The sequence below is a fragment of the Notechis scutatus genome, chromosome 1 (assembly GCF_049901735.1).
Source record: "Notechis scutatus isolate UNSWTSFEM ecotype Mainland chromosome 1, rNotScu1.2, whole genome shotgun sequence".
NCBI classification, from domain to species: Eukaryota; Metazoa; Chordata; class Lepidosauria; order Squamata; family Elapidae; genus Notechis; species Notechis scutatus.
In genome coordinates, this window is record NC_142009.1 from 329,698,006 (window position 1) to 329,725,919 (window position 27,914).

The 27,914-nt window shown below is 45.0% G+C and overlaps 1 protein-coding gene across 1 annotated transcript; it reads right to left on the bottom strand.

The window, feature by feature from the left end:
• Positions 1–181: 181 nt before the first annotated feature.
• DDX49 (DEAD-box helicase 49) lies at positions 182–27,914 on the bottom strand. Its single transcript, XM_087952682.1, has 13 exons — positions 27,533–27,914; positions 25,977–26,100; positions 24,592–24,677; positions 22,105–22,226; positions 20,473–20,660; positions 14,337–14,477; positions 11,506–11,581; positions 10,532–10,608; positions 10,318–10,415; positions 6,625–6,699; positions 3,504–3,592; positions 2,661–2,732; positions 182–820 (listed from the first exon to the last, which is right to left on the bottom strand). Exons 1-13 carry the CDS (start codon positions 27,645–27,647, stop codon positions 644–646), a joined length of 1,440 nt encoding a protein of 479 aa, XP_087808808.1. The 5' UTR covers positions 27,648–27,914; the 3' UTR covers positions 182–643.

Consider the following 27,914-nt stretch of genomic DNA (forward strand, 5'->3'; position numbering starts at 1 on the left):
GGACTTCAACTCCCAGAATTCCTCAGCCAGCTTTGCTGGCTGAGGAATTCTGGGAGTTGAAGTCCACAAAGTCTTAAAGTTGCCAAGGTTGGACACCCCTGGTCTAAATCATTTTGGAAGAATGTTACAATCCAACCCAAAGACTGTAGCCAGGCTTGCATAAAACACTTAAAGCCTCGTCTTTCCCCTTCATCATAGAGAGGGATTTATTGAAAGCACACGGTTTACTAGCCAGCGTATGCCTGGCATGGCCATGAGATTCTTGGGTGACCCCCCCAAAACAGAGCCTGCTCCCATCGAAAGGATCCACCCCTAAATCACCAACCTTTACTGGGTGGCGCAACTGCCTGGTGAGACTTGAAAACTTTTGTCTCCCAAGGGTTCAGCCCAACTGAAAGTCTCGTTTTTTGGAAAAGAGACGGCCTCGAAAAGAGACATTCCTCGGTCTCTAGGCAGCCAAGCAACTTCTCCAACTTGCCTAATATTCTTTTCCGGAGCTTTTGCACCCGATGCTTCAGGTCCATTCGCAGAAGGGCCAAAGTTAACAAAGTTTTGCGCGAGGCGAATTTGGGGCAGAGGCAGCTCAGGTGTGGATTGTTCCCCACGAGGGTCCTTTGCCACCAAGGTGAGAGGACGAGCGGCCTCAGTTTGCTGCCCCCGCCGGCTTCGGCTTCTGCCGCCGTGCCCGTTTTTTCAGCCTGTGCTGAAGCTGCTTCTGCCGTTTCTCTTGCAGGGTCTGGTGGACTTGGCTCTGGAACTTGAGCTTCTTCTTCTTAATCTTAGCCAGCTCGGCCTTCCGTTGCATCTCCAGATTGGGGTCCTGCCGGGAGGCAGGGAAAGAAGAGGTTCCAAGATGCCCAGAAGCAGCCCTCGTAGGCATAGAGCCCCCAAACCGAGGGTGGGAGGCACATATTTTTTACTACAGGTTCTGTGGGCGTGGCTAAGTGGACGTGGCCATGTGACTGGGTGGGCGTGGCTTTTTGTGTACATGCAGCGCCTCTCCCTCCGGGTATTTTTTTTTTCCTCCTGGGCCTCAGAGGAGCCTCCTGGGGGGACATCTTTGCTCCCAGGCGGCTTCCCTGAAGGCCTTGAAGGCAAAAAACGGAGCGTGGGGGCGCACAGCACCCTACCGCGCTCCATTTTTTGGCCTCCTGGGTGAAGCAATAAGACAGTGAGGGGGAATCCTGGCCCAGCTGATCATCGGGAGGAAAAACAAAAAGGAAATATTGGTTTGGCTGAAAAGTAATATTTTTTACTACCGGTTCGGCCGAACTGGTAGAATCCCACCATTGTCCCCAACTGCTCCTCCTTCTCAAACCCTCCAATCCCACCTTACTGTTAAGTATTTGCCTTTCTTCTCCCCAAAACTGTCTGCTCCCCAACCAGGGGTGGGATTCGACCAGTTCGGACCAGTTCTATAGAACCGGTTGTTACGATTCTGCGCAGTTCGGAGAACCGGCAAATCACGCCATTAGCTGGCCCCTCCCCTCCCCACCCACCCCACCCACCCAGGAGGCTTTCCTGAGGCCCAATCAGGGGTGGTATTCAGGGGGTTGGGGGAGGGAGAAGTGGCCTGAGAGCAGAGCTGAACCTTCCTTAGGATTGAAGCTTCTAGTTTTCAGTGCAGACTCAGCCAGCAGATTGCAGAAAGGTAGATCTCTGAGGGAATCTGTGATTCTGCAAGCAGCTCAATCTGCCTGCCTGCTTTGCCTGATTTTGAGTAAAGGTTGCTCTTTTTTAAAAAAAATAAAAAATTCAATCTTTACTTATATATTTATAATATTTACATACAAGCCATGCCCAGCCAGTCACACGACCACCAAGCCACACCCAGAAATTAGGCCAGGTCCACAGAACCGATTGTTAAGAAATTTGAATCCCACGCCTGTCCCCAACCATCACCACTTCATGGAGACACGGATTTCACAGCCACTACTGTGTTAAGACTGAGTTCACATTTATAACGTAGGCTGGTTCCACCTTAATGTGTTGGGTGTAAAGCCACACCTTATGCTTGGCAGATCGTATCTAGCAGCCTGTGTCATGGCTAACCAGTGCGCTTATTCTGAAGCCGTGGTTTAGCACACTGCACAAACCCAGCCATCCACTAACCGTGGTATCTTTGGATAAACCAGAGATGGAAACTCGCAGCAAACCATAGTGACCAGCAAGCTTGCTTGCTTGTTTTATAGCAGTTGTGCTTTGGGTCAAAGCAAACCAAGGATGAAAAAAAAACACCACAATCACAAAAAGGAAAAGAGCAGGGTCCTTGGTGCTCTCTCTGAATTTGGTATTTTTCTTGCAGATATTTCATTACCCAAGTAGGTAATATCATCAGTGTTAGAAGGGAGAGGGGTTTGGCCTCTGTTTATATATCAGTGGCCTGCCCTGTCAATAAGTTCTTGGTAGTGTGTTCTGTCGTAGGGGTCTCCAACCTTGGCAACTTTGACTTGTGGACTCCAACTCCCAGAATTCCTCAGACGGCACGTGCTGTCTGAGGAATTCTGGGAGTTGGAGTCCACAAGTCGTAAAGTTGCCAACGTTGGAGACCCATCGGTTGCTTCTGATCTCCAAGCCTCCACTGATGGGAGGGACAGGACTGGGGTGATTCCCGCTTAGCCACTGCGTGCCCTGGCAGCAAGAGGATTCTTCCACCTTACCTTTCCTTCCAGGATCATCTGCTTCCGCTTATTTATTTCCTTCTTCTCATCAAAATCAGTTGCCTCCAGTCTCTGAGGTTTTGTTTTTGTTTTTTAAAAAAAAGAACACACATCATGGGATTACCAAACAAGACAGACTTCAGAGAGTAATTAGGACTGCAGAAAAAAACAATTACTACCCACCGGCCTTCCATTGAGGACCTGTATACTGCCTAAGTCAAGAAGAGGGCTGTGAAAATATCTACAGACCCCTCGCATCCCGGACATGAACTGTTTCAACTCCTTCCCTCAAAAGGACACTATAGAGCCCTGCACACCAGAACAACTAGACACAAGGGGAATTTTTTCCCCGAATGCCATCACTCTGCTAAACAAATAATTCCCACAACACTGTCAAACTATTTACTAAGACTGTATTACTATTCTTCTTCTCATCCTTCCTATTACCTATCTCTTCCCACTTATGACTATATCCTTGTTGCTTGTATCTCTACAATTTATATTGCTTTATTTGTTTCCTAGTATGATCTGGTTGCTTATTAGTAACCTGTGACTATCACTAAATGTTCTGTCTTATGATTCTTGATGAATGTATGTTTTTTTTCTTTTTATGTACACTGAGAGCTTATGCACCGAAGACAAATTCCTTGTGTGTCCAATCACTCTTGGCCAATAAAGAATTCTATTCTCTCCTCCCCTCCCCTCTTATCCTCACAGAGGACCAGCAAAAGCAGTGGACTGGAACTGAGTCTGTCAGCCTCCGAATCCTCATCCTCACTTGTCCACTTGGGGCCCTGGGAACCAACTCCCTCCCTCTCTCTCCCCTCCCCTCCCCCCACTTACGATCTCACATTCCCGTTGGACGACATTCACTTGGGTGAGAATTTTCAGCACGTTCTGCTCCTCCACAGAAAACTCCTGAAGCTTCATGTCTAAAAAAAAGGGGGTAAGCCACACATTGACATGGTTAAAAAACAAACAAACCCAAAGCTCCATCTTTCCATCCCTTGTACATCTTGAGCATCTCTGCCATTTCACGCTATGCAGGTAGTCCTCGGCTTGGTTTAATGACCGTTCGAACTTACAATGGCATTGAAAATAGTGGCTTATGACCGTTTTTCACATTTAACGACCGTTGCAGCACCCCCATGGTCACGGGCTCAAAATTTGAATGCTTGGCAAGTGGTTCGTATTTATGACGCTTACAGTGTCCCAAGATCTTCTGACCAGTTGGGAAAGCCAGATTCGATGAACCATTGTGTTATACTATCTTTAACACCTGCAGTGATTCACTTTACAACTGTGGCAAGGGAGGTTGTAAAATGGGGCCAAACTCATTTAACCAACGTCTCGCTTGGCAACAGAAATGTTGGGCTCCATTGTGGTTGCAAGTCGAGGACTACCAGTAGGAAAGAACCCAACTGTCTGTCTCCAGTAGAGAGAAAGTCTTGGGTTTCAAGCTTCACACAGTGGCTGGGGACTTCCATTTATGTATTTATTGGTTAAATTTATTTGCCACCTATCTCCCCATAGGCCTACTCTAGATGGCTTACAATAATAAAAATGAAGAAAAATGAAAGGCGTATAAACAGAAGTAAAATAATAAAACAATAAACTAGTCAATGACAAAAGAAAACAGTGAGAAATAATACATCAACATGACAACCAAAAACACAGACAAGTCGAGAGCAGAGATACTTGTTTCAATCACTGGACTGAGGCAGGGCTTATTTAGCCATGCACAGATTCACACAACCGTTATAAACCATGATTTCCAAACAACAGTTGGGTTTATGCATGAGCTGACCATAACTTGTTGCATTTGGGTTTGACGTATTTATTTGTATTTGTATTTATTTGTATTTACTGCCCACCTCTGTCATAGCATGACTCTGGGCAGTGTACAAGTAGAGGTAAAAAATATGAAAGCTATATATAAATATTGACTCAGCTTTCCATCCTTCCAAGGTGGATAAAATGAGGACCCAGATTGTTGGGGGCAATAGGCTGACTCTGTAAACTGCTTAGAGAGGGCTGTAAAACACTGTGAAGCGGTATATTAGTCTAAGTGCTATTGCTATTACATTGCTCAAAAAAATAAAAGGAACACAAAAATAAGACATGCTAGATCTGAATGAATGAAATATTCTCATTAAATACTTTGTTCATTACATAGTTGAATGTGCTGACAACAAAATCACACAAAAATTATCAATGGAAATCAAATTTAGCAACCCAGGGAGGTCTGGATTTGGAGTTACACTCAAAATTAAAGTGCAAAAAAACACGACAGGCTGATCCAACTTTGATGTAATGTCCTTAAAACAAGTCAAAATGAGGCTCAGTAGTGTATGTGGCCTCCACGTGCCTGTATGCTCCTGATGAGGTGGCGGATGGTCTCCTGGGGGATCTCCTCCCACATCTGGACTAAAGCATCCCCCAACTCCTGGACAGTCTGTGGTGCAACGTGGCGTTGGTGGATGGAGCGAGACATGATGTCCCAGATGTGCTCAATTGGATTCAGGTCTGGGGAATGGGCGGGCCAGTCCATAACATCAATGCCTTCGTCTTGCAGGAACTGCTGACACGCTCCAGCCACATGAAGTCTAGCATTGCCTTGCATTAGGCGGAACCCAGGGCCAACCACACCAGCATATGGTCTCACAAGGGGTCTGAGGATCTCATCTCGGTACCTAATGGCAGTCAGGCTACCTCTGGCGAGCACATGGAGGGCTGTGTGGCCACCTAAAGAAATGCCACCCCACACCATTACTGACCCACTGCCAAACCGGTCATGCTGGAGGATATTGCAGGCAGCAGAACGTTCTCCACGGCGTCTCTAGACCCTGTCACGTTTGTTACATGTGCTCAGTGTGAACCTGCTTTCATCTGTGAAGAGCACAGGGCGCCAGTGGCAAATTTGCCAATCTTGGTGTTCTCTGGCAAATGCCAAACATCCTGCACGGTGTTGGGCTGTAAGCACAACCCCCACCTGTGGATGTCGGGCCCTTATACCACCCTCATGGAATCTGTTTCTGACCGTTTGAGCACCCACATGCACATTTGTGGCCTGCTGGAGGTCATTTTGCAGGGCTCTGGCAGTGCTCCTCCTGTCCTTCCTTGCCCAAAGGCAGAGGTAGCGGTCCTGATGCTGGGTTGTTGCCCTCCTACGGCCTCCTCCACGTCTCCTGATGTACTGGCCTGTCTCCTGGTAGCGCCTCCATGCTCTGGACACTACGCTGACAGACACAGCAAACCTTCTTGCCACAGCTCGCATTGATGTGCCATCCTGGGTGAGCTGCACTCCCTGAGCCACGTGTGGGTTGTAGACTCCGTCTCATGCTACCACTAGAGTGAAAGCACCGCCAGCATTCAAAAGTGACCAAACCATCAGCCAGAAAGCATAGGAACTGAGAAGTGGTCTGTGGTCAGCACCTGCAGAACCACTCCTTTATTGGGGATGTCTTGCTATGCCTATGCTTTCCACCTGTTGTCTATTCCATTTGCACAACAGCATGTGAAATTGACTGTCAATCAGTGTTGCTGCCTAAGTGGACAGTTTGATTTCACAGAAGTGTGATTGACTTGGGGTTACATTGTGTTGTTTAAGCATTCCCTTTATTTTTTTGAGCAGTGTATAATAGAAGGCAGTCCAAAACAAGAATAAAATAAAAAGTATTGTTTTAACCCAGTGATAAGGATAAACGTCTTCCTCTAAACCTCTAGCTTCAGTACCTTTTTTTTGTGGTTGCTGCTGTTGCATACAAATCTTTGGCCGAAAGGAGGAGTGGAGGCTGGCACTTTCTAACCCAGGGGTATTCAATTTGAAAGACCCGTGGACTTCAACTTCCAGAATTCCACAGCCAGCCATGCTGCCAACCATGGTAGCAAGCGAAACTAGTATCTTACGGATTTTTCAAGGCTCCCCACCCACCCCCAAATTTCCCAACATTTTGCAACTTACTGATCTGTTCTTCAATCGCGTGGACGAGATGGATGTCATACTGGGTGACCAGCGTGATGGCAATTCCGTGCCGACCTGAAAAGAGTGGCCACGAGAGAGAATCCTAAGCGGTGGGTACAGATGGTTACAGATGGGTACAGATGGTTCTTCCTCCCTTTCCATTAAGAAAGCCGGCTCTAGATCAGGGGTCTCCAACCTTGGCCACTTTAAGCCTGGAGGACTTCAACTCCCAGAATTCCCCAGCCAGCTTTGAAGTCCTCCAGGCTTAAAGTGGCCAAGGTTGGAGACCCTGATCTAGATAGAACAGCTAGTCCTCAACTTACGATCACAATGTTGGAACCCAACATTTCTGTTGTCAAGCTGGGCAGTGAGGTGAGTTTTGCCCCATTTTACAACCTTTCTTGCCGCTGTTGTTAAGTGAATCATTGCAGTTGTTAGTAATACAGTTGTTAAGTGAATCCGGCTTCCCATTCAACTTTGCTTGTCTAGGTCGCAAAAGGTGGGACATTGCAACCGTCGTAAATATGAACCAGTTTTGCCAAGCATCTGAAATTTTGATCAGGTGACTATTGGGATGCTGCAATTGTCGTAAGCGTGAAAAATGGTCGTAAATGTTTTTTTCCCTGTCACTAAAGAAACTGTTGTAAGTTGAGGACTACTATAGTAGATTTCCATGAGTGGCATGCACCTCCCTTGAGTACTTAACCAGACCCAAACATGGCCCACAACCTGTGATCTAAATCAGGGGTCTCCAACCTTGTCAACTTTAAGACATGTTTGTAGACTTCAAATCCCAGAATTCCTCATCAAGCAAAGCTTCTGGGAATTCTGGGAGTTGAAGTCCACAAGTCTTAAAGTTGCAAGGTTGGAGACCCCTGATCTAAACCACACATCTGAGGTGATTAAAGCTGAAGGAGGAGGAAATAATAATCTTTACTCTAATTCAGGACCATAAGCATGCATAAGTAACAAAGAATTAAAACAAGACCCAACAAATCAGAAAGAAGGCTGAGAAAATATCTTACAGATCTGTCACATCCTGGACATAAATTGTTTCAACTCTTCCCCTCAGGACGCCATTATAGGGCATCATATGCCAAAACAACTAGACAAGAGACAGTTTTTTTTCTCGTTCCATCCCCCTGCTGAACAGCTAATTACCATCATATTGTCTTATATCTAAAAATATTTACCCATGAAGTAGAGGCTTATTACTATTTCCTTCTCATCTTTCCTACTACCTTGTCCTATCAGTAGCTTATGTTTACATTACTTTGTTGTTTGTATGCACACCGAGAGCTTTTGCATCACAAATTCCTTGTGTGTCCGATCACAATTGGCCAATAAAGAATATTTTATTGCAACAGATGAAACTGTCCATCTAAAACAAGAAAAGCGAGAAAGAAGGGAAGGCTGACTGTATTATTAACTACCGTATTTGCCGTAGCGTATAAGACGCACTTTTTTGCCCTGAAAAACATGCCTCCAATTGGGGGGTCGTCTTATCGCCGGCAAATAGTAATTGGGAAGCACTGAGGCTGCCCATGCATTTTGCGCACGTGAACAGATCTTGTGAAGCAAGAGCAGCAGCCTTCTCCAGTGCCCAGGAAAGCGAGGCCCACGCCGAGCTCCGCTGAGGTATTCGGTTGGGGCTGTCAGGAGCTGTTACCGCTGGTTGCGTTGTGCTAGTCCGTTGTTGCCTCGGAAGGGAAAGGCAAAACCAGGAGCCGCTGCTGCTATTGCAGCGCCGCCGCGGCTCTTCCTTTTGCCTGTCCTTCCCGAGGCAACGCTGACTGGAGCCGCGCCAGCGGTAATAACTCCTGACAGCCCCAGCCGGATACCTCAGCGGAGCCCGCGGTGCGAGCCTCGTTTCCTTGGGAGCTGGGAGAAGGCTGGCTGCTCCTTTCAGCTTCACGGGATTCGTTTCCACGGTGCACAAAAGTGCCTCAAAAAAAAAAAAGTGCAAAAGTGGAAGGCGTATGTGAAGAGGGGGCGAGTATATAACAAACTATATTTTGAGTGGAAATGTTGGGGGTCGTCTTATACGCCGGTCGTCTTATACGCGGCATATACGGTAAGTACAGTTAATCCTTGCTTAATAACTACTTGCTCAGTGGCTGTTTGAACTTAACAACAGTGCTGAACAAGTGGTTCCTATGACTGTCCTTGTAGTGGCAGCCTTCGCAGTGTCCTGTGGCCCACATGTCATGATTTGCAACCTTCAATGACAGCTTCCAATCAGCAAAGTCAATGGGGAAGCCAGCGGGAAGTCACAAATGGTGAGCATGTGACAGTGTAAGATTAGCTTAACGACACCAACCAGAACTCCTGGAACAACCATCACTAAACATTATTCTGATCCCAATTACCAGGATTAAACAAGGATTAAACAAGAATGAGGTGAGAAGCCATGGGGGCGCAATGGTTAAAGTGCAGTATTGCAGGGTACTTTTGTTGACTGCCGTCTGCCTGCAATTTGGCAGTTCAAATCCCACCAGGCTCAAGGTTGACTCAGCCTTCCATCCTTCCGAGGTGGGTCAAATGAGGACCCAAATTGTTGGGGGCAACAGGATGACTCTGTAAACCGCTTAGAGAGGGCTGTAAAGCACTCTAAAGCGGTATATAAGTCTAAATGCTATTGCTATTATCTGTACTGTACTGCTTGGGGGCAGTGATGGGATTCAAATATTTTTGCCACCGGTTCAGCGGGCATGGCTTGGTGGGCACGCTTTTTGTGCATGCACACATGCCAAACACGTACTTTGCACAGGTGCAGAGCCATTCTAACTCACCTCCTGCAAGCCTGCAGGATCCCGGTCACTTCAGCAGCTGCCGCGCGGCACTCTTCTGTGCTGTGCAAAACAGCAGCGCTTCAAATTCAGCAGATAAAGGTGAGTATAGGAGCCCGGGCGGGTGGGTAGGCCCAACAGCAGAGCGGCGGAGAGACCTGGTTCAGTCTCCGCTGCTCATCGCTGTTACCAGCTCTCCAGAACTGGGCCGAACCAGTAGAATACCACCACTGCCCTGGGGGCGTTCTGACTGAGAAATGAAATACAGGTATCCTCACTTAGCAGCCATTTGAAGTTACAACGGATTTTCCCAGAGCTACCCTTTTTCAAAGTTACGATGGCTGCAAACCTCCCTGCCACCTGGTCACGAGACTGCATTTAGGTGCTTGGCAACCGGCTCACATTTATGGCTATTTTGCAGCAACCTACAATGACATGACTGTGCTTTTTTATTTTTTACTGCAAAAAATGCTCATTGTTGAAAACAGGTTCACTTAATCACCATGGTATTTGCTTAACAACTGATGAAAAAGGTCATGGGCGCGATCAAAGGGTGACCCGCTGAACAACCTCGACTTGCAATGACAATTCTCGGTCCAATTACGGTGATAAGTTGAGGACTTGAGGATGAATACAAAGAAAAAAGCATGTCGGCACATGGAAAAATTCCAGCGAGAAGAACATTCCAGCACAACCTACAGAATAAACAGCATTCTGAATTCTGGGCAAGGATGCTCCAAAGCCCTAGAAAGTGGGGAATCCCAGAGGAAGGCCTCTTTCTAAAGGCCAGTTCAAATGTCCATCAACGTGGTCTCTGAAGTTGCAGAGTGCGCAACCCTTAAGGATTTCTGTTGCTTCCAAAGAGAAGCAAGTCAGACTAAAAGGACAAGAGAATTCCCCTTACCAGCTCTGGCTGTTCGGCCCACCCTGTGGATGTAGATTTTGGGGAGTCCAGGCGTGTTGTGATTGATGACTACTTGGACGGTGGGAATGTCGAGCCCCCTAAATCCAAGAGATTGAACACAGAGAAGAAGATGGTTAAGCTTGGCATCCTACCTAATCTGGGACACACACACACCCTTCTGGACCTATTTTAGTGCCAGACAGGCTCCACTCACCTGGCAGCTACATCGGTAGCTATTAAGATCTTAAAGACACTCGATTTGAATTTTGCCAGCGCTGCAAAACGTTGTTTCTGAGCCCCCAAAAAGAGAGAAGGAAAAAGAACAACATTAGTGCTGGAAAGTGCTTTTTATCAAGCTAGCTTTCCCTCTGGCAATGGCCACTGGCCGGGGATTCGGATGAGACGAGAGGACTCTGCAGGCCAAAGGATCTGCTTTACCTGGGATGCTGGGAAGTCAACTTGGAAATCCCTACATGTGAAGTTGCTTTATTCGCCGAGTGATAGGACCATTGGTGGGATTCAATTTTTTTTTTTACTACAGGTTCTCTGGGCGTGGCTTGGTGGGCGTGGCAGGGGAAGGATACTGCAAAATCCCCATTCTCTCCCCACCCCACTAACCTGCTTTCCAACAGAGGTGGGTATTCAGCAGGTTCTGACCAGTTCTGGAGAACTGGAAATTTTGAGTAGTTCGGAGAACCAGCAAAGACCACCTCTGACTGGAGATTTTACAGTATCCTTCCCCTGCCACGCCCACAGAACCGGTAATAAAAAAATTTAAAATCCCACCAACCTGCCTTCCAGCTCCGTTCTCCTGTGCAGGGCAACCAAAGAAGACCCAGCCGATCAGCTGGGACTCAATGGGAGGCGGAGAACAGATGAGGGTGGGCGGGGCCAGTCAGAGGTGGGATTTGCCGGTTCTCCAGAACTGGTCAGAACCTGCTGAATACCATCTTGGATGGGACCTCTCTCTGTGTAGAAGCACAATTGGAGATGCAGCTCAGAAACTTCCTTGGGGGGGTGGGGGATAGAGTCCATGGTCCTTCTTAAGCTCCATGGAGGCTTGGAGCTGGCATGGGTGGGGAAAAAATGCTTCAAGGAGGCAAAATGGCAGAAGACGACTTGAGGAATTGGCCTTGAGCACCGATCTTCCATCCTCTGGGCAGCCACTGGTGGCCATCATTGACTTACCTGTTTCATCATTGAGTGGAGAGCCACGGATGGGAAATTGAACTTCCTGAGCATCATGTTGAGAATTTGGCAGGTCCTAAAAAGGCAGAGCAAGATGGGTGGCGTGTAGATTTAATAATAATAAAATGCAGTAATAAAAATCAGCCCCGTGTTACTTTTGGGTGAGCAAGGCAGCTAGGTGCAGGAACCATCACTCTGCATCTAATAAAGAAGAATATTTGGGGCTTGGGGCTGACATGAGGGGTCCCTGGTGCTCTCTGAGTTTGTTTGTTTTCTTGCAGACGTTTCATTATCCTAACTAGGTAACATCCATAACCAGTGCTAGCAAGGAGTGCAGTTTGCTGTCAGTTTATACTCTGGTGTCTCGCCTATCTGTATGAGGATGGGTCTTACAGATTCTTTGTGTTTTTTTTATAAACTTTATTCAGTTTTCAAATTTTAAAAACATAAAATAAAATTAATTATATATATCATTATGTCAGTGTCAAGACATCGTTTACATTTCTTTATCATGTTTCTATATATATATTTTCTTATTACATTACCATTGCATATTTCTTTCATTATTCTTATTACAAATTAATATATTTTCATCGTATATTTCCCTTCTCTCCACAATAGATATAAGAATAAAAAGAAACTAAAATGGTAATTAGGCAAAGAATAGGAGATTATGTATATATCTCAGAGATTCTTTGGTTGGGCTGTTTACTGATGGCTCTTTGGCAGTTTCTTGACTGGGGTATTACTTGCTTGCTTGTTGGTCTGAAGTTTTAATCTATGCTGATCTGACTGCCAATCACTGGTGGACAGGTGCTAAAGTCTTTTTCTCTTTTGGGTTGGTTGATTGCCTCTTTTGCCTAGTCTATAGATGTTGTTAATGTCTATGTGTTTATTGATGACTGATCAGAGTGTGCCAGGCTTCTAGAAATTCCCTGGCATTTTTGGATTTGGCTTCGTCTAGGATTGTCACATTTTCCCAATTGAAACTATGGTAAAAGCTGTCTGTGTCTTGTGAAGTCAAAATATTTTTGTCAAGCTTTCTGAATGCGTTTGGGTTCATGGATGCGTTCTGTCAGTCTTCTGCCTGTTTGTCCCACATAGTGGTTGTTGCAGTTCTTATGTTGTATGTTGCAGAAGGCTCCTGTTTTTCCTTTTGAGGTTGCCAAGTCTTTTGCTCTGCATCTGCTCAGAAACATCATTGCCCTGTGCATCTGTTAATCAAAAGGATGCGCCAGCTCCTGGTTATGTCACAAGGCAAGTTTGACTGCTTGGTCAGTGCAATTCTTTGAAGCTACAAATGATTAAACTTGATAGATAAGGATCCATTTGCTAACATTCTTTGAAAAATTGACCTTGCACTGAGATGGGAGAGGTACACACCAGAACAAAGAGGCTGCATTCATCTTCCCTCTGTTGTCTACTTGAGAAAGACTGGCTCACAATGAAATTTGACTCTTGACTTTTGACGAATGTATCTTTTCTTTTATGTACACTAAGAGCATTTCCACCAAGACAAATTCCTTGTGTGTCCAATCACACTTAGCCAATAAAGAATTCTATTCTATTCTATTCTATTCTATTCTATTCTATTCTATTCTATTCTATTCTATTCTATTCTACTCTCTTCCCTTCTAATTATTTTTTCTATTCTATTCTATTCTATTCTATTCTATTCTATTCTATTCTATTCTATTCTATTCTATTCTATTCTATTCTATTCTATTCTACTCTCTTCCCTTCTAATTATTTTTTCTATTCTATTCTATTCTATTCTATTCTATTCTATTCTATTCTATTCTATTCTATTCTATTCTATTCTATTCTATTCTACTCTCTTCCCTTCCCTTCTAATTATTTTTCTATTCTATTCTATTCTATTCTATTCTATTCTATTCTATTCTATTCTTCTATTCTATTCTATTCTATTCTACTCTATTCTACTCTACTCTACTCTACTCTACTCTACTCTTCTAAATCAAGTTGCAAATGAGGCAGGGAGTTTTTGGGCCCATATCAAACTGAAATTTTCACCTGAACACAAATAGTTCAGGCTCCAATCTTCCTACTTCAGGTATATTAAGCAACAACAACCCGGCTCTCTGGAGAAAACTCTTTGAGGATGGGAAAGTTGGAAGGAAAGAAAAGAAGGTGACTAGTAGCCAAGGGGATGGACCCAATTATATATGGTAGCAGTTGGATTACCAGATAGAAGAGATGAGGTCTATCTGATAATCATTCCGGAGAAAACTATATCAATGTGGTCACTGGGAACAATTAAAACTTGATGGAACATCATCTATCCATCCACCTCACTTGAATTCTTGTAGTGCACTCTTACCACGTTAGACTTTAAGACCCGCCAAGTGCTCACAGCAGTGCTGGATTCTGCCCAGAAAGGCTCACCTTTCTTCAGTACTTTCTATAGCAATATCTGATGACCTAATCATTCCAGGAAGTGCTGAAGGAGAGGATATGTCTAGACTCTAGAGGTCCTATCCTACTCAGGGCACACGGGATATTTAAAGTATTAAAGGTAAGAAAAGAGAAAACTGCACTTTCTCGTTCAACCCCGTACACTAGATAAACTAAGTCCACCCCAACTCCATTCTTTTCAACCTGATTTAAAATAGGGAAGAAAACAGATTTTAAAAATCGACCTCAAAATTTTTTAATTTGAATTGATGGGCAACATTTGGTTTGACTGGCACAATGCTATTCAGTGTCCTTACATCAAGACTGAAATATCAGCACTGGGTCAAAAGAAGAGGCAGGAGAGAAGGAGAGAAAGCAGAAACGATGGAGGCAAAGATGCTCTGGACAAAACTCACTTGCAAGTGTTAGTGAAGATGATGATGGACCAGTCCTCATGTTCATCTTGGAAAGTTTGCACAAGGTGGACCAAGTAAGCATCTTTAACCTTCTCGGGCACTAGAAGATAACGCTGGTCGAGCTGTTCCACTGTCCGTACCCTGGTGGGATTTGGGGGATGGAGAGAAGGAAGAAGAGATCTTAGTGGAGCTAAGGCATAAGGTCAAGAAATAGACACCAGAAGAATGAGCGGAACTTTATTGTTATAGACTAGCGGTCCCCAAACTTGGCAACTTTGAGACTTGTGGACTTCAACTCCCAGAATTCCTCAGCCAGCTAGTCTTAAAGTTATACACTGTTAAGCCAGCTAGTCTTAAAGAATACACTGCTAAGATGGCCGCGCATTCACATGCTGCAGCTCAGTGCTCTTCGACTTGGTGTTTTTATGGATGTTTTTGTGTGGATTATCTTGTATTGTGAATATCTCCTACGGGTGAACATACTCTACAGCAATTGTGAGCTTGTGAAGATTGGACTACAAAGCAAACAAGAGATAACAGCTAAGTTTGTTTGGAAACATAACATACCGTCAGAGATTGCAAGGCTCCCTGGCTCTCCATGGATTGTGGCTCCGATGAGAGAGAGGGTGAGAAGGAAGAGAAGACGAAGGGAGAGGGGGAAGAAAAGAGGCTGCAGGGCTGGTGTTTTATACAGGCTGCAAAAACAAACGAAGCGGCTACCGCTCCCAAGTCTCTTTCTGACTAATGCTAGATCCGTGGCAAACAAGATGGATGATTTAAGGTTACAGGTCTCTTCAAGTAAGTTCGTGAAAAGCTGTTGTGTGTTGTTAATCACCGAAACCTGGTTGAACCCCACTATTCCGGACATTGTTATTGAGATGGACGGTTTTTTATTACATCGCCTGGACAGAGACAGAAATGTGGGGAAGTGCAGAGGAGGTGGAGTGTGTATGTTTGTTAAAGAGACTTGGTGTACAAACTCAGAGGTTATAACACGTCACTGCTCTTTGGAGCTGGAATATCTGTCTGTTAGATGCAGACCCTTCTATCTTCCACGGGAATTCAGCATTGTTATTATTCTTGCTGTTTACATTCCGCCGGATGCAAATGTAGATTTGGCTATGGGCTTCCTGGGTGATGAAATTAGCAACTTGCAAAGCAAATTTCCAGATGCTGTATACATTATTGCAGGAGATTTTAATCATGTAGATCTTCGTGTGGTCCTCCCTAAATTCTATCAACATATAAGGTGTGCCACTAGGGGGTCGAACACCTTGGATAAGGTCTACACGAATATTGCAAATGGATACAGGGTATTACAATTACTACATCTGGGCCAGTCGGATCACTTGTCCCTGCTTTTAGCCCCGGAGTATATTCCTCTGAGAAAACAGGCAGGGTCGGTAGTCAAGACGGTGAAAAGCTGGCCAGAGGGAGCAATGGAGCAGCTAAAGGACTGCTTCGAACAGACAAACTGGGAAGTTTTTGATCATCCTGATCTCGACAATCACACGGCTGCGGTGTTAGGGTATATGGCACACTGTATTGATACTGTCACGGTGGATAAACGAATCCGGTTTATCCTAATCAAAAACCTTGGATGACCGGGAAGGTTAGACGCTTATTGTACGCAAGAAATAAGGCTTTTAAGTCTGGGAATGATCTAGATCAGGGGTCCCCAACCGCCGGTCCGCGACCGGCACCGGGCGCGAACAAGCCTTACCGGGCGCTGGTTGCTGGGCGCCGCCATCTTTTTGGTAAAAAAGCAATTTTTCGTCAAAAAGATGGCGGCGCCATGTTGGTGAGCTTTTCCGGGTAGAAAGCCATTTCTACCCGAAAAGCTCACCAGAAGCGCTGGCGCCGCTTATTTTTGACGAAAAAATCACTTCCGTGACGCCACCGGAAGTGATTTTTCGTCAAAAAAGATGGCGGCGCCCAGCTGACGCCGGAACCGGGCGCGGGCGCCCAGCTGACGCCGGAACCGGGCCGCGGCGTCGAAAAGGTTGGGGATCCCTGATCTAGATTATAGTGCTGCAAGAACGAACTTGAGGAGAGGCATTAAGCAAGCTAAGGCCGAATATAAGAGGAGAATTGAAGATTGCTTTCTCAGTAATAACATGAGGCAGGTTTGGCAGGGGTTCAACAACTAACGAACTATAAAGCAAAAAGGTCTCTTCGGATGGTAGTGCGGCGGTGGTTGAGGAGCTGAACAACTTTTTGCTCGATTTGAGATCCATCAAACTGAAACTGTCCCTTTGCCATCATCTACTCAGCAGAGCCTCCCCTTCATTGTGAATGAGCAGGATGTGAGGCAGAAAATGAAGGCGGTTAATTCCAGAAAGTCAGCTGGGCCTGACTTAATTCCTGGTCGGGTGGTAAAAGACTGTGCTGATCAGTTAGCTGGGGTATGGACCGAAATTTTTAATCGATCTTTGACACAATGTGTGGTTCCTGTTTGTCTCAAGGCTTCCACCATCGCTCCACTGCCTAAAAAGTTGCCCACAAATGGTCCGAGCGACTATAGGCGGTGGCACTAACTTCCATCTTAATGAAGTGCTTTGAGCAGCTAGTTCGAAATTATATTATCTCCTGCCTTCCCGATTCCTTTGATGGGCTTCAGTTTGCTTACAAAGAAAATAGATCAACCGAGGATGCAATTATTACTGTGCTTCACATGGCCTTATCCCATTTGGAAACACCGGGAATTATATAAGAATGTTGTTCGCAGATTTTAGTTCTGCTTTCAATACCATCATACCGCACAGATTAATAGCCAAGCTCAAAGATCTAGATTTTCCCGATTCTATTTGTTTATGGATATTGGACTTTTTAACAAATCGTCCACAAAGAGTTAAACTGAATGATTATATTTCTACTGTCAAGACACTTAGCATTGGCACTCCACAAGGTTGTGTCCTTAGTCCACTACTGTTCTCCATCTATTCATCTGATTGCACAAATAAACATCCCAACAATAGGATAATGAAATTTGCAGATGATACTACGCTTGTAGGACTTATTTCTGGGGATGATGAGTCTGCATATCGGGATGAGGTATTACAGCTATCCCGCTGGTGCAAAAATAATAATCTTCTATTTAATATTAAGAAGACCAAGGAGGTTATAGTGACTATAGGAAAAAAGAGCAGACATTCAGCCACTGTATATAGAGGGAGTTCGTGTGGAACAGGTGGTTGAATGTAAGTTTCTCGGGACCATCATTACAAATAACCTGACCTGGAGTGCAAACACCGCTGCTTTAATTAAGAAGGCACAACAACGGTTGTATTTACTAAGGATTCTTAGGAAACAACAACTGGCTGAGAGTCTACTGACTACCTTCTATCGGAGTTCAATTGAGAGTATATTATCCTACTGTCTCTGTGTATGGTTCTCGAGCTGCACAGTGGCAGAGAAAAAGGCAATTCAGAGGGTGATCAAGACGGCCCAAAACATCATTGGCTGCTCACTCCCTCTTTGGAAGAACTGTATAGGAATAGATGTAAGAGGAAGATACTTAATATATTGAATGACTCCTCTCATCCGGGACATCAGCTCTTTGAACTATTACCATCGAGAAGGAGATTTAGGTATTAAGAACAAGGACGACCAGATTTAAGAACAGTTTTTATCCAAGTGCAGTTTTGAGTTTGAATGCAGGGTCATAAGATTTTTGTGGAATTAAATGGCTGAGAGTAATGGGGTATTTACATCTTTAAATTGCATAGAGATGATTGTATGGTTGGTTGTGTTTAGTTTAATTTTTTTTCTTTTTAGTGGTGTTTGTCCAGTTTTTACTTTGTGGAAGAGCACCTCATTTCGTTGCACCCGCTTGCGAGTGTAATGACAAATAAATTCTTATGTCTTATGTCTAAAGTTGCCAAGTTTGGAGACCTCTGTTGTAGACAGAACCTTGAAAGATGGATACAGCTTCCTTCTGCCTCCCTGTTATACCAGTACTGTATTTCTCAAACCATGGCAACTTTATGATTAGACAGTGTATACCTGGAGTCTCATACGCTGGCTGACGAATTCTCGGAGTTGAAGTCAACGAGTTTGTAAAGTTGCCAAGCTTGGAGACCCTGCTCTACACAATCTTCAACACTCCACTCCAACAGTTGGCTGCAGAAATTCTAGTTTATTGTTTATTGCAAATAGATCCCATTTGGCCTCTGCTTAAAATCCGTGCTTTTATTTCTTTGACCTGTTGTAGGGATGCAGGAAATAAACACAACTGTTGGTTTGTTCAGTATTAAAACTGATCCAGGATTTCCGCGTTGTCATTCTTAAGCAAAGGAGTTGGGAGCAAAAACGAAGCTGGATTTTTGACAGGACTGACATATCAGGAATCCTGGTTTAGATTGAATACGGAAGGTTCCTGGTCTGTTTGGTTATTTCCACTGGCAGAAGAAAAGTGGCATTAATGTGTACAGACAGTCCTCAACTTACAACCATTCGTTTGTCCCTGTTCGAAGTTACAACTGCACTGAAAAAAGTGACTTAAGACTGTTTTTCACACTTACAACCTTTGCAGCAACTCCATGGCCACGTGATCAAAATTGGGGTGCTCGGCAACTGGTTCCTATTTATGATGGTTGCCGTGGCCTGCGGATTATGTGATCCCCTTTTGTGACCTTCTGACAAGCAAAGTCAATGGGGAATCCAGATTTCCTTAACAACGGAGTTTACTAACTGCAGTGATGCAGCTTAAAACCTGCAGCAGCAAAGGTTGTAACATGGGGTAAAACTCACTTAAGATCTGTCTCGCTTGGCAACAGAAATTTTGGGCTCCATTGTAGTCGTAAGTCGAGGACTACCTGTAGTTGGCACCAGCAATCCGGCTTGTTTACCGTAAACTTAACTTCCACCGCAAGACTGACCTAAGATCTTTTAAGGACCATGAGATTAGCCAGCTGTTAGGGGAAGGGATTTTTGAAAGCACCAGCCAACCATCGAATTATAAACATGAGTATAGAGCTAATAAGCATGAGTATAGAGCTAATAATTCATGGAATAGTAGAGGTGAAATAAAAATCTAATAATCCTCTCTCTCCATGCAGCCATCCACCTCTCCATCCATTCATCCACCCATCCAATTTAGGCAGCATCCATCTCTCTATCCAATTTCCCTAAATTCTCCTTTCTCCGTTGCTGACACTGCAAGATCAAAGGAAAAAGATATTGAGACAAATTCTGCAGGTGTAGAAGGAGCAAAGACCTTGTATTCATTTGATCTCCCCTTAGAAAGGGAGCTTGGAGATTCCCCTCCTTGGGGACAATGTGAAACACGCCACTTTCCCTCATTGTTTTGCCAGGCTGCTGTGGTTTCTCTTGGGCACTGATGGGAAGCGGGTGGGGTCTGGGTTCAAGGCCTCTCCTGGAAATGCCAGGAAGGAGTTTGATTTCAATCCTGACCACCGCTGTGATCAGGTAAAGGCTAGATGGGCCAATTGCACAACTCAGGAAGTGGACTGAGTTTTTCTTCTGCGGGTAGTCCTCATCTTACGACCACAATCCAGCCGAAATTTCCATCGTTCAGCAGGGGGGTTGTGAGTTTTGCCCTATTCTGTGACCTTTTTTGGACACAAGTTGTTAAGCGAAGCTAGCTTCTGCGTGGACTTTGCTTGTCGGAAGGGCACTGTGACCCCCCGAGATACGGCAACTGTCATAAATACACACCAAGTGTTTCGAACACATGTCCATGGGGACGCTGCAACGGTCGTAAGGGTGAAAAACAATCGTTAAGTCACTTTTTCCGGTGCCGTTGTAACTTTGAACAGTCGCTAAACAAACAGTTGTAAGTCGAGGACCACCTAAAAAAAAAAACCCGAACTAATAACTACTAATTTCACTGTAGTTTCGCTTTGACCGAGTGGCAAAAGCATCTATCTCTACAGCAGGGGTCGCCAATCTTGGCAATTTGAAGACTTGTGGACTTCAACTCCCAGAGTTCCTCAGCCAGCTTTGCTGGCTGAGGAACTCTGGGAGTTGAAGTCCACAAGTCTTCAAGTTGCCAAGGTTGAGACCTCTGCTCTACAGCACCCAGTTCTGTAACCCTCTCTCATATTTTCCTCGCCCTCCCGCCGAGCCCCAAATTCTTTCCCCATTAAAAGACACCCCCCCAATCCAAACTCACTCAGATCTCGATTCCCAGAAGAACGGTTTGTTCATGGCGACCTTCTTGAGCTCGTTCAGGGTATCGGTCAGGGTGGCGCTGAAGAGCATGGTCTGCCTATTGGCTGGAACTGCAGCCAAGATGACTTCCAAGTCTTTGGTAAAGTCGGTGCAGCCTTGTTCTAGCAACCGGTCGGCTTCGTCTAGGACCTAAAAGGAACCCAGAAAGGAGACAGGAAGTGGCTGCAGCTGAACCGCCACTAAAACTTAGTTAAGGACCAGACCAAAGGGTCAAGGCAACTCTGAAAGGCAGTCTGGGCTGGACCATGTTCCCACGGGGAAAATAGCTATACATCAGAGTAAGACCGGTGGACTTCAATTCCCAGAATTCCCCAGCCAGCACCCTGGCTATTTCATGCAAGTTGACTTTCGGGACTGCGATACAGGCAGTGCTTGACTTACAATTGTAACTGAGCCTGGAATTAGAGCTGTCATTCATGCTGGTTGTTAAGCAGGTGATGACATATCACTTACTCAATTTTAGGATATTTTTTTGTGGTGATAGTTAAGAGAATCCCCTTGTCTGCAATGGGTGTTTTATTGCAGTAAACAGGAAGCAAATGCCAGTTTACGGCAAAATCCATCCTAACTGGGAGAGATCCAGCTCTTGCCCGCTGCTTTACGGGGTTCCTCAGGGCTCGGTATACCAGTGGTGGGGTTCAAAAATTTATACTATCAGTTCTGTGGGCGTGGTGTGGCTTGGTGGGTGTGGCCGGGGAAGGATACTGCAAAATCTCAATTCCATTCCCCACTCCTGGGGGAAGGTTACTGTAAAATCCTCATTCCCTCCCCACCCCACTAACCTGCTTTCCAGCTCCGTTCTCCTTTGGTTGCCCTACCAAAGAAGACCCAATCGATCAGCTGGGACTTGGGAGGCAGAGAATAGATGGGGGCAGGTTCCCCAGAACCAGTCAGAACCTGCTGAATGCCATCTCTGCTCGGTACTCTCTCTGCTCCTGTTCAACATTTATATGAAGCCGCTGGGTGAAATCATCTGTTACCATGGACTGAGGTATCACCAATATGCTGATGATACTCAGCTGTATGTCTTGGCTGGTGGTGAGTTAAGTGTTGCTGTGTCCTCCCTCTCGTAGTGCCTGGAGGCTGTTAGGGGCTGGATGGGGAGCAACGGGTTGAAACTAAACCCTTGCAAGGTTGAGTGGCTCTGGGTTTGGGGTTCACTGGCTCAGGGAGAATTGCCACCTTTAGTCTTGGATGGGGTGGCACTACCCCAAACAGACCCTGTGCGTAATCTAGGGGTTTTCTTGGACTCACTGGATTCCTGTTCGAAGAGCAGGTGGCGGTCATGGCCAGGAGGGCCTTTGTGCAACTGTGGGTTGTGCACCACTTACGCCCTTTCCTGGATCAGCGGTCCCTACTCACAGTCACTCATGCCCTGGTCACTTCCCATCTTGATTATTGCAATGCACTCTACATGGGGCTGCCCTTGAAGAGCATCCGGAAGCTCTAATTGGTGCAAAATGCAGCGGCCCACCTGGTTTTGTGCAGACCCCGTTGTGCACAAATATTCTAGAAATCCACACACCTTAAAGCTGCCATGGTTGAGAAACCCCGCTTCGTGCAAACGTCTTACCAAGAACTTGATGCTTCGAAGACTGAAGGTATTGGAGCTCCGTAGGTGATCAGCCAGGCGGCCAGGGGTAGCGACGACAACATGGGGCTTCCGAGACAGCTCCAGGGCTTGAGAGACCATATCTGAAAGTCCACAAATAGAGACAATCTTAACATCTCTTGTAAGAGATAGCGTCCAAACAGCTGTTGTGGCTGTTGAGGTAATTCCCCGTTAGGAGAATGAGCGCATACAGGGAGACGTATTTGAGAGAAGTATTTGAATAATACACACACAGTATCACCAAAACTGAACAAGAAGCTACTGGGATAATTTCACTATTGGAAAAGAAATTTAAGATAAAACAGTTAGGAGAAATCAAACAATATCTTGGTTTAAAGATAGATAGAACTAGGGGAGGATACAAGATCTCACAGGCAGATAAAATTAACCAATTACTAAAAAGTTTTAAAATGGAACTTTGTAAGCCAGCTAAGACACCAATGAGCCAGTTTAGCCATAGTGATGTACAAAGTCCTATTTTTGATAAGAACATTTATCAGTCCTTGATTGGTAGTTTATCTTATCTCAGTAATTGGTCAAGGCCAGATATTGCATACAGTGTTAATCAATTAGCGAGATTTAATGCTGAGCCAACTGACAGGCACTGGCAAGCTGCTAAAAGTGTGTTAAGATATCTGAAACAAACAATGCATTATGCATTGTATTTTGAGCCTAAAGATGAACTGAATTTAACTGCATATGCTGATGCAAGTTTTGCTACAGACATAAATACACAAAAATCTACATTGGGTATTGTAGTATTATTGGGAAAAGCATTGATTGGATGGAGATCTATTAGACAGAAACATCTAAGTTTGTCAACAATGGAGGCTGAATTCTCATGTTTGTCTTTACTATGTACAGATTTAGTTTTGTATAAGCAACTACTAATTGACATGGGAATTGATGTAACAGATTCTATTGTTGTTTATGAAGATAATCAATCAGCAATACAGATGGCTTCAAATATTGCTGATAAAACAAGAACAAAACACACAGATTTAAGATATTTAAATGTGAGACAATGTGTGCAAAGTAAAATGATTAAGCTAGAATACCGTATGACAGAAAACATTTTCGCAGATCATTTTACAAAGGCCCAAGCCTCTATAAAGCATAAGGCTTGCTGTGAGGATTATGGACTTAGAATGTAAGGTTGTACATATTGTCCTACCCAAAAAGGGAGAATGTTAGGAATATAAGTCACCTAACAGCTATTTGGGTTGGAAATATATAAACCAGGATAAACATTTTAATACTGTCTCTTTAAGAGCATCCTAAAAGTGTAATTGGGTGTGGTTTCTCAAAAGGCCATAAGATGGAGCCAGAAACCTGGGTTGTTCAGTCTTAGTCTCAGAAAAAGTCTCAGTGAGTCTCTCTTTTTCCTTCTGTTGGAGAAATGCGCCTTCTAATTGACTGCTATTCCTGGATTTGATGTAAGTCTGATACTGAACTGTTTTTGACACTGGAATTTGTTATTGGATTATCCCTGGACTAAAAACTGACTGAACTTACCTGTGAATGACTCTGGACTGCCTATTTTGAACTTTGCTCAAATGTTATTGAAAGTAAAAAAGCTACATTTACTGTACAGTGTATCTGTGTGCTGTTGTGTATTATTCAAACACTACTCTCAAATACGTCTCCCTGTATGCGCTCATTCTCCTAACAGGGAATTACCTCAACAACATGCACAGAGCTGCCAGAAGGGAACAGCTAAGGAACAAGGGTCGACTTGGGAGTAAGGCCACAGGTGGACGGTGAATGGCCCCTCCCATAGGGAATAAAATAGGAGCGAAAGGGGTTTTTTGCAGGAGACAATTAGTTCATTTGGGTGAAGATCTGTTCCTGCATTCTTTGCCAAGTATTGTCTGCTACAGGGGTCCCCAACCACCGGTCCGCGGACCGGTCCCGGTCCGTGGAACAAGTCCTACCGGGCCGCTGGCTAGCTGGGCACCGCCATCTTGTTTTGATGAAAAAGTGCTTCCGGTGAGCTTTTCCGGGTAGAAAGCTCACCGGAAGCACTTTTTCATCAAAACAAGATGGCGGCGCCCAGCTGATGTCGGTACCGGGCCGCGCCATAAAAAAGGTTGGGGATACCGGGCCGTGGCGTAAAAAAGGTTGGGGAACACTGGTCTGCTACAATGTGGCATCTGAAAGATATCGGCCTGGCAACTCTCCAAGCCTGATAAAGGTCTGTAATTGTAAAATATCTTGAAAGACTGTTGGCCAGGAGTTCACTGTAAACTAAATAAAAGGGGTTTATCAGTACGAGGAGTCGGCTTTGTGCTATTGGGGAAGCCTAGGTCGAAACAAGAGCTATGCATCTCATCCCAGTGTATGAAGTGGTCAAATAAATACCGGTATTTGCTGCAGTCTCACAGGGTTTAAGATAGCTCGTTTAAGGGTAGGGGGTGAATTACGAGTTTCCAAATAAAGTTGACGTACCCATTCCCCCGACTATGATGCAGTCCTTTAAACCCAGAGGCTTCCCAAGGACACGGAACTGCTCAGCAATCTGATAGGCCAGCTCTCTGGCAGAGAAGGGGAGGAAGAAGAGTTAAGCAAAGGTTCTTTTAAAAATATTTATTACTTTAATTTACCAATATTAAATTCATATTCCCCCTGAACGAAGGCAAATATAGGTATCCCAGGATAATGTTGCAGGATCCAATCTGGGTCGATAATCTGGGACCACAGAGGTTTTGCCCTCCAAGTTTTCAGGATTCGTGCTAGAGAGAAGTTCCCTGAGGATGATGGGCTTCAGCCCAGATTGGATCCTACATCCTATCCTACCTTTCTGCTTATACAAGCACTCAAGATGCCTATTTAGTTTTGAGGCATCTTCTGACAATATGTGCGTGGCTGGAACATAATCACAGAATCCTTGGGTTGGAAGGGACCTTGAGGTCTTCTAATCCAACCCTCTGCCCAATGCAGGTATCATTCTACTCTGCGTAAATGGCTGCTCAATCTTTTCACCGGCTCAAGGCTGACTCAGCTTTCCATCATTCTGAGGTCGGTAAAATGAGGATCCAGATTGCTGGGGGCAATATGCTGACTCTATAAACGGCTTAGAGAGGGCTGTAAAGCACCATGAAGTGGTATATAAGTCTAAGTGCTATTGTTATTTTCTTAAAACTCTCCAGTGATGGGCACTCACAATTGACAGAGGCAGCCTGTTCTGCGGCTTAATAGCTCTTGCAATCAGACATTTTCTCCTTAGTTCACATTGCGACCTCTCGTTATAAAGCTTGCCTTACCATCAGGTGCCATGGAGAATACACCTATTCCCTTTTTCTTGTGACATCCCTTTGTGCATCTGAAGACTGCTATCATATCTTTCCTTAGCATAATCTAAAGGCCCAAAGGAGCATGCTGTCTTTAATATAAGATCTTATTTAGACATGTTCCTTTGCTTTACTTAATATTAAAATTAAAGCTATTAGCAGGGGCAGAGCAGACTTCTCCCTTCTTGATTCTGTAGCAGGTAAGAGACAATCCAGCATGAGGATGCTTCAGTGTTTCCAAACTGTTTCACTATCACAGAGGTCTCCAAACTTGGCAACTTTTAAGACTTGTGAACTTCAACTCCCAGAATTGGCTGGCTGGAGAATTCTGGGAGTTGAAGTCCATAAGTCTTAAAGTTGTGGCAGCCTCTCAAATACTGGAGCGCTGCTATCATGTCATCCCTAGTCCTCCTTTTCATTAAATTAGATATACCCAAGTAATCTTTGCTTTGTGCAACTCATTTAAGCACAGACCAAACCAAGACTTCACCTATTCGTTTCTTTGGGGTTAAGTGTCCTTTCCCAAGCTATACCTGCCCTTACCTTGTTGGTGTCAGCACCAGGGAGAAGATGCCAAAAGGATCTTCAGAAAGTTTCTGCAAGATGGGGAGCACAAAGGCAGCTGTCTTGCCACTTCCAGTTTTGGCGCAGCCCATGCAGTCACGACCTATGGGAGCAAGATGTAGGAGGACAGGTCAATGCAAAGGCCAAAGCTGTGATGCATTTTGTGTGTGGTCAGAGGTATCTGCCAAGCGGCCGAATTTTGACCCCTTGGCCATGGTGCTGCTCGTAAGGGTGAAAAATGGTAATCAATCACTTTTTTTTCAGTGCCGTTGTAACTTTGGTCACTAAATGGACTGTTGTAAATTGAGGACTCTCTGTAATTGTTCATGTTTGGCATGTTGGGGGGTGGGCTACTATGGGAAGAGCTCATAAACCACTAAAGGTCTGGGGAGCCTTCCAATTCCTTCACTGGAGATACGACTCCTGGGTCAAATCTGCTACGAATCCTATTGTGAAGACAACAATGAAGAGGCTTATAGGGAAGAAGTAGAGGCTCAGACGGACTGGTGCAATCAAAGTAACCTGGTTCTAAATGTTAATAAAGCAAAGGAGACCATTGTCGATTTTAGAAAGAGCCCGCATGGTCATACTCCACTCAGTATCAAGGATGCAGCTGTGGAGGTGGTCAACAGTATTAAGTATCTGGGGGTGCGGGTAACTAATAATTTGAATTGGTCTCTCCAAACTTCATCCTTAGTGAAGTGTGCAAACCGGCGCCTGCGTTGGATGAGGAAAGCACCTCTTTCTCCTTCTATCCTGGCCACTTTTTTTTTTACAGAGGCACGATTGAGAGCGTTTTAACAAACTGCACCCCTGTTCGGTTTGGTGGCAGCAGCACCTCAGATAGAAAGTCCATACAGAGAGCGGTGAGGACAGTGGAGAAGATTATAGGAAGCTCTCTTCCTGTCATTCAGGATACCGCTTATAAGCACTATATGCTTAGATTAAGATTAAGATAAAGATAAATGTATTGTCATTGTACTCAGAACCTGAGAACAACAAAATAAGCATTGTTAGAGACCCCACCCACCCACTTCACAGCCTGTTTCTGCTGGTCCCCTCTGGGAGAAGGTTTCAAAGTATCTATAGCAGGACTACCCTATTCTGTAACAGTTTTGTCCCCTATGCCAACTCGCAAGATTCGTTTTCCTCGTCATGTACATGTATACATCCGAACTAGACTTGTTTCTCTGTATCATATAACATATGTGAGTATATGCATAATTTTTATTGATTTATTTTATTTTATTTATTTAGTCATGTTCTGTAGTGTATATTGGGGGTGGTGACCCTTTGAGAGCTGTATACAGCAAAAATTCATCTTAATACATGCCGATTAGTATATATTTAAAGTGACAATAAAGTTATTCTAAGTCAGGGGTCTCCAAACTTGGCAACTTTAGGATCTGTGGACTTCAACTCCCAGAATTCCACAGCCAGCATAGCTGGCTGAGGAATTCTGGGAGTTGAAGTCCACAACCTTAAAGTTGCCAAGTTTGGAGACCTCTGCTCTAAGTCTTTCTCTGGGTCTTTACCTTGCAGGGCGGGAGGGATGCAAGCTTCCTGCACCGGGGTGGGCCTCGACAAGCCCAGCTGCTCCGCCTGAGACGCCAGCCAGGGGTCCAATCCTAAAGCGCGGAAACCGGCCATCGTCCGCGCAAGAAACGGGGCAGGAAGGATTCACGCCGCCGGTAGAGAAGGAACGCGAGGGAGAGCACTCCCAAGATGCCCCGCGACACGGAGACGCATCTGATGACGTCACAGCGCGACTGCCTCAGAAAATGTGGCGTCACTTGCCAGCGCCGGCGCGTCTCTTACAAGCCATTGGACACTCGCCGCATGGTTGGACTACAACTCCCAGGCATTCTCGGCATCGCGAAAGAGCCTTCTCGTAGATTTGAGGGAAGGTAGATAGAT